The sequence below is a fragment of the Oncorhynchus mykiss genome, chromosome 7 (assembly GCF_057628025.1).
Source record: "Oncorhynchus mykiss isolate SJ-2025 chromosome 7, ASM5762802v1, whole genome shotgun sequence".
Classification (NCBI taxonomy): Eukaryota; Metazoa; Chordata; class Actinopteri; order Salmoniformes; family Salmonidae; genus Oncorhynchus; species Oncorhynchus mykiss.
In genome coordinates, this window is record NC_143028.1 from 32140178 (window position 1) to 32152897 (window position 12720).

General features: G+C 42.8%; 1 protein-coding gene across 3 annotated transcripts in view; it reads right to left on the bottom strand.

Annotated features, from left to right (window-relative positions):
• The window catches only part of LOC110527701 (mitochondrial inner membrane scaffold 2), a 29140-nt gene extending 16855 nt beyond the window's left edge, over window positions 1-12285 (bottom strand). The window contains exon 1 of one of the 3 annotated variants that reach the window (XM_036983189.2): window positions 11406-12285. In XM_036983189.2, coding sequence (XP_036839084.2) covers window positions 11406-11966 — 561 coding nt within the window. In that variant the 5' untranslated portion in view covers window positions 11967-12285. Of the gene's footprint in view, window positions 1-11386 lie in introns of all 3 variants that reach the window. The other 2 variants (XM_036983188.2, XM_090240718.1) reach the window with 2 other exon arrangements.
• Window positions 12286-12720: the final 435 nt, after the last annotated feature.

The window sequence follows — 12720 nt, forward strand, 5'->3', positions numbered from 1 at the left end:
CGCGAGAAGAGAGCGAGAGAGCGCGCGAGAAGAGAGCGAGAGAGCGCGCGAGAAGAGAGCGAGAGAGCGCGCGAGAAGAGAGAGAGCGCGAGGAGAGAGAGCTGATGTTGACTTCAACATGGTGGATTTGACTGGATTGGGCTCTGAGCACCCTACTCAGATTATGCTTTTTCTGTAAAGTTTTTAAAAAAGTCTGACACAGCGGTTGCATTAAGGAGAAGTCTCTTTAATTCTGTGAATAACACTTGCATCTTTTATCGATGTTTAGTATGAGTATTTCTGGGATTTGATGTGGCTATCTGCAAAATCACCGAATGTTTTGGAATCAAAACATTACTGTACGTAACACGCCAATGTAAACAGATTTTTGGATATAAATATGCACATTATCGAACAAACATTTATGTATTATATAACATGATGTCCTATGAGTGTCATCTGATGAAGATCAAAGGTCAGTGATTCATTTTATCTATATTTCTGCTTTTTGTTACTCCAGCTTTGGCTGGAAAAATGGCTGTGTTTTTTTGACTTGGCTCTGACCTAACATATGTTGTGCTTTCGCTGTAAAGACTCTTTGAAATCGGACACGATGGGTAGATTAACAAGAAGTTTCTTTCATTTGCTGTATTGGACTTGTTGATGCGTGAAAGTTACATATTTCTAAAAAATATTTTTGAATTTTGCACGCTGCCTTTTCAGCGGAATGTTGTCGAGGAGTTCCGCTAGCGGAATGCCTGCGCTAGAAAGGATAAACCTGTTTTAAAAACTGCATGCCTATACGGTGAACATCGGACAAGGGAATAGAAGCAGGGCAGTACTGTGGGATGAAAAGGTTTGATCAGTTATACAACTTCATGGAATAAGAAACATTTGCATGCCTGACGTGCGACCCACATGACTACAGTCGTGGACAAAAGTTGAGAATGACAAATATTAATTTTCAAAGTCTGCTGCCTCAGTTTGTATGACGGCAATTTGCATATACTCCAGAATGTTATGAAGAGTGATCCGATGAATTGCAAAGTCCAGCTTTGCCATGCAAATGAATCCCAGAAAAACATTTCCACTGCATTTCAGCCCTACCACAAAAGGACCAGCTGACATGTCAGGGACACTCTCGTTAACACAGGTGTGAGTGTTGACGAGGACAAGGCTGGAGATCACTCTGTTATACTGATTGAGTTTGAATAACTAACTGGAAGCTTCAAAAGGAGGGTGGTGCTTAGAATCAGTGTTGTTCCTCTGTCAACCATGGTTACCTGCAAGGAAACACGTGCTGTCATCATTGCTTTGCACAAAAAGGTCTTCACAGGTAAGGATATTGCTGCCAGTAAGATTGCACCTAAATCAACCATTTATCAGATCATCAAGAACTTCAAGGAGAGTGGTTCAAATGTTGTGAAGGCGGCTTCAGGGCACCCAAGAAAGTCCAGCAAGCGCCAGAACTGTCTCCTAAAGTTAATTCAGCTGCGGAATCGGTGCACCACCAGTACAGAGCTTGCTTAGGCAGTTGTGAGTGCATCTGCACACACAGTGAGGTGAAGACTTTTGGAGGATGGCCTGGTGTCAAGAAGGGCAGCAAAGAAGCCACTTTTCTCTCCAGGAAAAACATCAGGGACAGACTGATATTCTGCAAAAGGTACAGGGATTGGACTGCTGAGGACTGGGGTAAAGTCATTTTCTCTGCTGAATCCCCTTTTCGATTGTTTGGGCATCTGGAAAAAAGCTTGTCCGGAGAAGACAAGGTGAGCGCTACCCTCAGTCCTGTGTCATGCCAACAGTAAAGCATCCTAAGACCATTCATTGCTTCTCAACCCAGGGAGTGAGCTCACTCACAATTTTGCCTAAGAACGCAGCCATGAATAAAGAATGGTACCAACACATCCTGCTAGAGCAACTTCTCTCAACCATCCAGGAACAGTTTGGTGATGGACAATGCCTTTTCCAGCATCATAGAGCACCTTGACATAAGACAAAAGCGATAACTAAGTGGCTCGGGGAACAAAACATCGATATTTTGGGTCCATGGCCAGGAAACACCCCAGACCTTAATCCCATTGAGAACTTGTGGTCAATCCTCAAGAGGCAGCTGGACAAACAAAAACCCACAGATTCTGACAAACACCAAGCATTGATTATGTAAGAATAGGCTGCCATCAGTCAGGATGTGGCCCAGAAGTTCATTGCCAGGGTGGATTGCAGAGGTCTTGAAAAAGAAGGGTCAACACTGCAAATATTGACTCTTTGCATCAACTTCATGTAATTGTCAATAAAAGCCTTTGACACTTATGAAATGCTTGTAATTATACTTCAGTATTCCATAGTAACATCTGACAAAAATATCTAAAGACACTGAAGCAGTAAACTTTGTGAAAATTAATGTGTCATTCAAAACTTTTGGCCACGACTGTACATTTGAAGTCAGAAGTTCACATACACCTTAGCCAACTACCAAATCAAATCAAATCAAATTTTATTTGTCACATACACATGGTTAGCAGATGTTAATGCGAGTGTAGCGAAATGCTTGTGCTTCTAGTTCCGACAATGCAGTAATAACAAGTAATCTAACTAACAATTCCAAAACTACTGTCTTGTACACAGTGTAAGGGGATAAAGAATATGTACATAAGGATATATGAATGAGTGATGGTACAGAGCAGTATAGGCAAGATACAGTAGATGGTATCGGGTACAGTATGTACAAATGAGATGAGTATGTAAACAAAGTGGCATAGTATAGTATAAAGTGGCTAGTGATACATGTATTACATAAGGATACCGTCGATGATATAGAGTACAGTATATACGTATGCATATGAGATGAATAATGTAGGGTAAGTAACATTTATATAAGGTAGCATTGTTTAAAGTGGCTAGTGATATATTTACATCATTTCCCATCAATTCCCATTATTAAAGTGGCTGGAGTTGAGTCAGTGTCAGTGTGTTGGCAGCAGCCACTCAGTGTTAGTGGTGGCTGTTTAACAGTCTGATGGCCTTGAGATAGAAGCTGTTTTTCAGTCTCTCGGTCCCAGCTTTGATGCACCTGTACTGACCTCGCCTTCTGGATGATAGCGGGGTGAACAGGCAGTGGCTCGGGTGGTTGATGTCCTTGATGATCTTTATGGCCTTCATTTAACTACATTTAAAACACACGTTTTTCACAATTCCTGACATTTAATCCCAGTAAAAATTCACTGTTTTAGGTCAGATAGGATCACCACTTCATTTTAAGAATGTGAAATGTCAGAATAATAGTTGAGAGAATGATTTATTTCAGCTTTTTTTCCTTTCATCACATTCCCAGTGGGTCAGAAGTTTACATACACTCAATTGGTATTTGGTAGCATTGCCTTTAAATTGTTTCACTTCTTTAGGTATAGGGGCCAGCATTTTCACTTTTGGATAAATAGCGTGCCCAATTTCAACTTCCCGCTACTCATGTCAAGAATATAAGATATGCATATTATTAGTAGATTTGGATAGAACACACTCTGAAGTTCCTAAAACCGTTTGAATCATGTCTGAGTATAACAGAACTTATGTAACAGGCAAAACCCTGAGGACTAACCGTTCAGAATTTATTTTAGGTTCTCTGTCTGTTCAGTGAGTTCTCATTGGGAAACGATATTTCTTAGGCACTTGTTTTCAGTTCAGTTCCTGTTTTCAGCTTCCACTGGATGTCACCAGACTTTGGAATTTGGCTGAGGTTATTGTTTTGTGCAATGAAGAAGTTCAGCCATCTAGGAACTGGGTAACACTGTTGAGAGTTGCGCAAGACTTGAAAAGTAGCGTTGGTTTGTTGTCTTCCTGTATTGAACACAGATCGACTTGTCTACAATTTGATTGATTATTAATGTTTAAAAATACCTGAAGTTGTATTACAAAAGTAATTTTAAATATTTTGGAAAAGTTTATAGGCACAAATTGCAAGCTGTTTTTTTCTGGATCAAACGTGCCCCCCCAAAAATTGACATTTTGGATATATATGGACGGAATTCATCGAACAAAAAGGACCAACTGCCATGTTTATGGGACATATTGGAGTGCCAATAAAAGAAGCTCGTCAAAGGTAAGGCATATTGTATACACTGCTCAAAAAAATAAAGGGAACACTTAAACAACAATGTAACTCCAAGTCAATCACACTTCTGTGAAATCAAACTGTCCACCTAGGAAGCAACACTGATTGACAATACATTTGCTTTCACTCTAGTGGTAGCATGAGACGGAGTCTACAACCCACACAAGTGGCTCAGGTAGTGCAGCTCATCCAGGATGGAACATTAATGCGAGCTGTGGCAAGAAGATTGACGGTGTCTGTCAGCGTAGTGTCCAGAGCATGGAGGCGCTACCAGGAGACAGGCCAGTACATCAGGAGACGTGGAGGAGGCTGTAGGAGGGCAACAACACAGCAGCCGGACCGCTACCTCCGCCTTTGTGCAAGGAGGAGCAGGAGGAGCACTGCCAGAGCCCTGCAAAATGACCTCCAGCAGGCCACAAATGTGCATGTGTCTGCTCAAACGGTCAGAAACAGACTCCATGAAGGTGGAATGAGGGCCCAACGTCTACAGGTGGGGGTTGTGCTTACAGCCCAACACCGTGCCGGACGTTTGGCATTTGCCAGAGAACACCAAGATTGGCAAATTCGCCACTGGCGCCCTGTGCTCTTCACAGATGAAAGCAGGTTCACACTGAGCACATGTGACAGACGTGACAGAGTCTGGAGACGCCGTGGAGAACGTTCTGCTGCCTGCAACATCATCCAGCATGATCGGTTTGGAGGTGGGTCAGTCATGGTATGGGGTGGCATTTTGTTGGGGGGCCGCACAGCCCTCCATGTGCTCGCCAGAGGTAGTCTGACTGCCATGTGAGACCATATGCTGGTGCGGTTGGCCCTGGGTTCCTCCTAATGCAAGACAATGCTAGACCTCATGTGGCTGGAGAGTGTCAGCAGTTCCTGCAAGAGGAAGGCATTGATGCTATGGACTGGCCCGCCCGTTCCCCAGACCTGAATCCAATTGAGCACATCTGGGACATCATGTCTCGCTCCATCCACCAACACCACGTTGCACCACAGACTGTCCAGGAGTAGGCGGATGCTTTAGTCCAGGTCTGGGAGGAGATCCCTCAGGAGACCATCCGCCACCTCATCAGGAGCATGCCCAGGCATTGTAGGGAGGTCATACAGGACACGTGGAGGTCACACACACTACTGAGCCTCATTTTAACTTGTTTTAAGGACATTACATAGAAGTTGGATCAGCCTGTTGTGTGGTTTTCCACTTTAATTTTGAGTGACTCCAAATCCAGACCTCCTTGGGTTGATACATTTGATTTCCATTGATAATGTGTGTGATTTTGTTGTCAGCACATTCAACTATGTAAAGAAAAAAAGTATTTAATAAGAATATTTAATTCATTCAGATCTAGGATGTGTTATTTTAGTGTTCCCTTTATTTGTTTGAGCAGTGTATTTTATTTCTGCGTTTTGTGTAGCGCTTGCAGGGTTGAAATATGCTACTCTTTGTTTACTGTTGTGCTATCATCAGAAAGTAGCTTCTTATGCTTTGGCCGAAAAGCCTTTTAAAAATCTGACATGTTGGCTGGATTCACAACGAGTCTAGCTTTAATATCATATCTTACATGTGTGATTTAATGAAAGTTTGATTTTATATCATTTTACTTGAATTTGCCGCGCTACATTTTCCCTGGCTCTTGGCCAAGTGAGACGAAAGCGTCCCCTATACCTTAAGAAGTTATTACCTTGGGTCAAACGTTTTGGGTAGCCTTCCACATGCTTCCCACAATAACTTGGGCGAATTTCGGCCCTTTCCTCCTGACAGAGCTGGTGTAACTGAGTCAAGTTTGTAGGCCTACTTGCTCGCACACGCTTTGTCAGTTCTGCCCACAAGTTTTCTATAGGCTGGAGGTCAGGGCTTTGTGATGGCCACTCCAATAACTTGACTTTGTTGTCTTTAAGCCATTTTAACACAACTTTGGAAGTATGCTTGGGGTCATTGTCCATCTGGAAGACACATTTGCGACCAAGCTTTAACCTTTCTAGCGCAGGGGTTCCGCTAGCGGAACAACATACCGCTGAAAAGGCAGCGCGCAAGATTCCAAAATATCTTTTAGAAATATGTAACTTTCCCACATTAACAAAAAAGCAAATGAAAGATAATCTTAATCTACCCATCGTGTCCGATTTAAAAAATGCTTTACAGCTAAAGCACAACATATGATTACGTTAGATCACCACCAAGTCGAAAAAACACAGCCATTTTTCCAGCCAAAGATAGGAGCCACAAAAAGCAGAAAAATAGATAAGTAATCACTAACCTTTGATGATCTTCATCAGATGACACTCATATGACATCATGTTACACAATACATGTATGTTTTGTTCGATTATGTGCATATTTATATCCAAAAATCTCAGTTTACATTGGCGCCTTACGTGCAGTGATGTTTTGATTCCAAAACATCCAGTGATTTTGCAGAAATACTAATAAACATTGATAAAAGATACTAGTGTTATTCACTTACCTTTGATGATCATTAGGAGGCACTCCCAGGAATCCAGCTTCGACAATAAATGACTGATTTGTTGCATAAAGTTCCATCATTTATGTCCAAATAGTCACTTGTTGTTAGCGTGTTCAGCCCAGTAATCCATCTTCATGAGGTGCGAGCATTTCATCCAGACAAAAACTCGAAAAGTTCCATTACAATCCTTAAGAAACATGTCTGGAATCAATCGTTAGCATGTTAACATAAAACATCAATAATGTTCCAACCGGAGAATTCCTTTGTCTTCAGAAAAAGCACTGGAACGCGAGGTAACTCTGTCGGGAGCGCACGTCATGAGACCAAGGCTCTCTGCCATACCACTGACTCAAAGAGGTCTCATGAGCCCCTCCTTTATAGTAGAATCCTCATTCAAGTTTTTAAAGATGGTTGACATCTAGTGGAAGCCTTAGGAAGTTCAATCTCATCCATATCTCAATGTGTACTCGGTAGGTCAAGCTTTGAAAAACTACAAACCTCAGATGTCCCACTTCCTGGTTGGATTTATCTCAGGTTATCGCCTGCCATATGAGTTCTGTTATATTCTCACAGACATCAAACAAACAGTTTTAGAAACTTCAGAGTGCTTTCTATCCAATACTACTAATAATATGCATATATTAGCATCTGGGACAGAGTAGGAGGCAGTTCACTCGGCACGTTATTCATCCAAAAGTGAAAATGCTGCCCCCTATCCCAAAAAGGTTAACTTCCTGACTGATGTCATGAGATGTTGCTTCAATATATCCACAATTTTCCTCCCTCATGATGCCATCTATTTTGTGAAGTGCACCAGTCCCTCCTGCAGAAAAGCACCCCCACAACATGAATCTGCCACCACCGTGCTTCACGGTTGGGATGGTGTTCTTCGGCTTGCAAGCCTCCCACTTTTTCCTCCAAACATAACAATGGTCACTATGGCCAAACAGTTCGAATTTTGCTTATTCAGACCAGAGGACATTTCTCCAAAAAGTACGCTCTTCGTCCCAATGTGCAGTTGCAAACCGTAGTCTGGCTTATTCCTTGCTGAGCAGCCTTTCAGGTTATGTCGATATAGGAGTGGTTTTACTGTGGATATAGACACAGTTGTACCGGTTTCCTCCAGCATCTTCACAAAGGCCGTTGCTGTTGTTTTGGGATTGATTTGCACTTTTCGCACCAAAGTATGTTCATCTCTAGGAGACAGAACACATCTCCTTCCTGAGCGATACGACGGCAGTGTGGTCCCATGATGTTTATACTTGTGTCCTACTTTTTGTACAGATGAACATGGCACCTTCAGGCATTTGGAAATTGCTCCCAAGGATGAACCAGACTTGCGGAGGTCTACAATCTTTTCTGAGGTCTTGGCTGATTTCTTTTGATTTTCCCATGATGCCAAGCAAAGAGGTACCGGGTTTGAAGGTAGGCCTTGAAATACATCCACAGGTACACCTCCAATTGACTCAAATTATGTCAATTAGCCTATCAGAAGCTTCTAAAGCCATGACATCATTTTCTGGAATTTTCCAAGCTGTTTAAAAGGCACAGTCAACTTAGTGTATGTAAACTTCTGACCCAATGGAATTGTGATACAGTGAATTATAAGTGAAATAAGCTGTCTATAAACAAATTGTTGGACAAAATACTTGTGTCACGCACAAAGTAGATGTCCTAACCGACTTGCCAAAACTACAGTTTGTTAACAAGAATTTTGTGGAGTGGTTTAAAAAGTAGTTTTAATGATTCCAACCTAACCCAGAACCCAAACCGCACTTGCGTGACTGTGCATACATGTATTTTGCCACCCGACACCAAACGCGATCACGACACGCAGGTCACAATATAAAAAATTAACTCTGAACCGATTACATTAATTTGGGTACAGGTCGAAAAGCATTTAACATGTATGGCAATTTAGCTAGCTAGCTTGCACTTTGAGTTGAGTTGATATTTTACGTGAAATGCACAAGGTCCTCTACTCTGACAATTAATCCACATATAAAATGTACAACCGTACCGTTTCTAGTCATCTCTCCTCCTTCCAGGCTTTTTCTTCTCTGGACTTTATATTGTGATTGGCAACTTTCATAAATTAGGTGCATAACCGCCACCGACCTCATTCGTCTTTCAGTCACCCATGTGGGTATAACCAATGAGGAAATGGCACGTGGGTACACGCTTCTATAAACCAATGAGGAGATGGGAAAGGCAGGACTTTCACCGCAATCTACGTCAGAAATAGAACAGACTTCTATTTTAGCCCTTGGTAACGCAGACGCTCATTGGCGTGCACGAGCAGTGTGGGTGCAATAATTGAATAATATAGTTTTGTAAATTTATTTTGCAAAGCTCGTGCATGCAACGCGAGCTGTGTAGTCAGCCTGTAAGTGTATGTAAACTTCCGACTTCAACTGTATATGAAGCAGGCAAATAGGCATCCAGTTACTGTTCGATTGAACTGTTAGAATGGGCAAAACGAGTGCGCCGGTTCCATTATTTCAGAAATGGCCTGCATCCTGGGATTTTCGCACACAAGAGTGCCCAGGATTTATCGAGAATGCGTCGACAAACAAAAAACATCCAGCCAGCAGCAGTTGTGTGGTTAAAAACTGCTAGTTGAGAGGTCAAAGGATAAATGACAATAATCGTGCAAGCTAACAGGCAGGCAACACACAGGCGGCACAGTACAACAGTGGTGTGCAGAACGGCATCACAGAATGTCGGTCCTTGAACACAGATGGGTTATTGCAGCAGATGACCGACCCGGGTTTCACGCCTATCAGCTAAAAAAACAAGAAGAAGCGGCTGCAGTGGCACACGATCACCAACACTGGACAATTGTGTGGAAAAACATTGCCTGGTCCGATTGCGTCATGGCAGTCAGGATCTGGAATAAGCAGCATGAGTCGTTGGCCCCATCCTGCCTGGTGTCAACGGTACAGGCTTGTGGCGATGGTGTAATCGTGTGGGGAATGTTTTCCTGGCACATGTTAGATTCCTTGATACCAATTGAGCAACGGTTGAACATATATTGTAGAATCCATGCCCGAGGAATTCAGGCTGTTCTGGAGGCAAAGGGAGATCCGACACAGTACTACATGGGTGTACCTAATAAAATATGTAAATATATAAATGGGAGAGAGAGTGTGTGAGAGAATAGTCTATGGAAATGTTTATGGAAACAAGGTACTGCAGGTGGTATTGGCAGAAGTGGTTTAACTTAACAGAAGTCCTAGTGGTTATTTGTGGTGATGCCTGCCCACTTGCCCTTCAGCACAGGTATCATGACCCCCAGCACGGCCTGTACATCGCAATGTAAGTATGCCCCCAATGCAAAAGTCTAATACAGCCACAGTAGGAATTCAGATTAATTTGCTCAAAGTAAAACAACCAATTATCTTTTGTTTAATTTATATAACAGTCCAACCTTGTTTAGCATTATCTAGTCCAACTGTGGCATGATTCCGCAATTGCTGTCTGCTGATTTTGTGCTTCCAGTGCAATTGGAATGTATTCAGACCCCTTGACTTGTTCCACATTTTGTTACGTTACAGCCTTATAAAACTTCAATCTACACACAATACCCCATAATGACAAAGTGAACATAGGTTTAGAAATGGATGCTCAGCGCATCTGGTTTCCATCAACCATTCTTGAGAGGTTTCTAAAACTTGATTGATTGGAGTCCACCAGTAGTAAATTCAATAGATTGGACATGATTTGGAAAAGGCACACCTGTCTATAGAAGGTCCCACTGTTGACAGTGCATGTTAGAGCAAAAACCAAGCCATGAGGTCGAAGGAATTGTCTGCAGTGCCCCGAGACAGGATTGTGTCGAGGCACAGATCTAGGCAAGGGTACCAAAAAATTTCTGCTGCATTGAAAGTCTCAAAAACACAGTGGCCTCAATCGTTCTTAAATGGAAGACGATTGGAACCAGCAAGACTCTTCCTAGAGCTGGCTGCCCGGCCAGACTAAGCAATCGGGGAAGAAGGGCCTTGGTCAGGGAGGTGACAAAGAATGTGATGGTCACTGACAGAACAATCCAGAAGGACAACCATCTCTGCAGCACTCCACCAAAATCAGGCCTTTATGGTAGTGGCTAGACAGAAGTCACTCCTCAGTAAAAGGCACATGACAGCCCACTTGGAGTTTCCAAAAGGCACCTAAAGACTGACCATGTGAAACAAGATTCTCTATTCTATGGAAATCAAGATTGAACCCGTCTGGATGTCAAGCGTCACAACAAGAGGAAACCTGGCACCATCCCTACGGTGAAGCATGGTGGCAGCATCATGCTGTGGGAATGTTTTTTCAGCGGCAGGGACAGGGAGACCAGTCAGGATTGAGGGAAAGATGAACAGAGCAAATTAGAGAGAGATCCTTGATGAAAACCTGCTCCAGAGCGCTCAAGACCTCAAACTGGGGGAAAGGTTCACCTTCCAACAGGACAACGACCCTTAGCACACAGCCAAGACAATGCTGGAGTGGCTTCGGGACAAGTCTCCGAATGTCCTTGAGTGGCCCAGACAGAGCCCAGACTTAAACCCGAAAATAGCTGTGCAGCAACGCTCCCCATCCAACATGACAGAGCTTGAGAGGATCTGCAGAGAAGAATGGGAGAAACTCCCCAATACAGGTGTGCCAAGCTTGTAGTGTCATACCCAAAAGACTTGAGGCTGTAATCGCTGCCAAAGATGCTTCAACAACATACTGAGTAAAGTGTCTGAATACTTATTAATTGCCACTTAGTACTTTACTCCACTGGCATGATTGATGGTCAAACACTGTTCATTTAAATTCGATGTCACATGGGTTAAACAAATACCATTCAAAGTTGAATTTACCACTTCGTGATCTGCGGGCGAGTCCTCCACCAGTTTGGGAGCAACAGCAACAGAGGAAAAAGGTCTCATTTGCACAGTCATTGTGGGATATAATCGATGATTGCAGACATTGGCGCCAGACGTAAACACAGATTCAAGTGCATCTACGTATTGTTTCTTCTGCCAGCTTTGGCCTCCATTCGTCCGATAAAGAGTTGAGCTAGTGACATTATGTGTACGGTTGAATAAGCTTTTACCCTTACTTTTGTTGGAGAGATTTAAAGAAAACGAATTTACTCGAGTTAATTGTTGCTGATGCGTGATTATGAAACGAACAGAGTCCCGGTTCTTCACGGAAAACATATCCTTCTCCCTTTTTTCTCGCTTTCCATCAGGCGAAAGTGCCACAAAATATCCACAAAAAGCTCGGGAGCATTTGAATGCATGGATGTTACGTAATGGCAAAGTGCAGGTAACGTCAACTACCGTTAGTCTGTTCGTTTTAAATTGTGCCCCTGTCGTGGAGTTGAAACCCTGCTCCAAAGCCTTCGCCGACAGCCTCGCTCCTCGACACACAAACATGTCTCTCAAACTACAAACAAAGCACGGACTGTAAAGCTGATTAATTAAAAATAAAACTAACGTTTGTTGAGGACGCTCATAAAATGTAATCTCAACTTCTGTCCATCTCGCGCTTCTGATTACGGTGTGGGTGGAAGAGCCAATAGGACACAGATATGGCTCCACCAATAACGAGCCCGCATGTAGGTGAGCGCTGTAATAATAAGGGAGTTATTTTACACTGGAACGGGTTAAAAAGGCCCCGTCACGTTATCAGTCGAAAGCGGGGAGGGAGGAGTGCCCTTCTCGAACAGTGGCGGTTCTAGACCATTTCAACTGGGGGGGCCAGTTACATTAGATGTTATTGTTGTCATATCGTTTTCTTCACTGCATTTCAGGCATTAGCAGGCAAAATACCATGTTCATAATCATCATCGTTGCCGCTGTCTAATAACGGACGTAAAAAAAAAAGATTGAAATAATTTTTACATAACTAATTTTTGCTTACTCTACATTTAGGGGAGCCCCAAGGGGGTCCAAAATTGTGGTCACAGTCCCCCAGACCCGCTATTGTTCTCAAATCGAACAGTAATTTGCGCCGCTCGGTCATTTTGTCAGCAAGGCAGCAGGTGCATTGTCCATAAACATAGAACATCTATTTTCCATGAAATATATAAGTCATTTTCATTGGGGAGGCAGATAAAGCTTTAAAAAAAATAAAATCAAAAGCAATCACTTTTCCATGGGGAAATAGAATTCTAACAATTACTACACA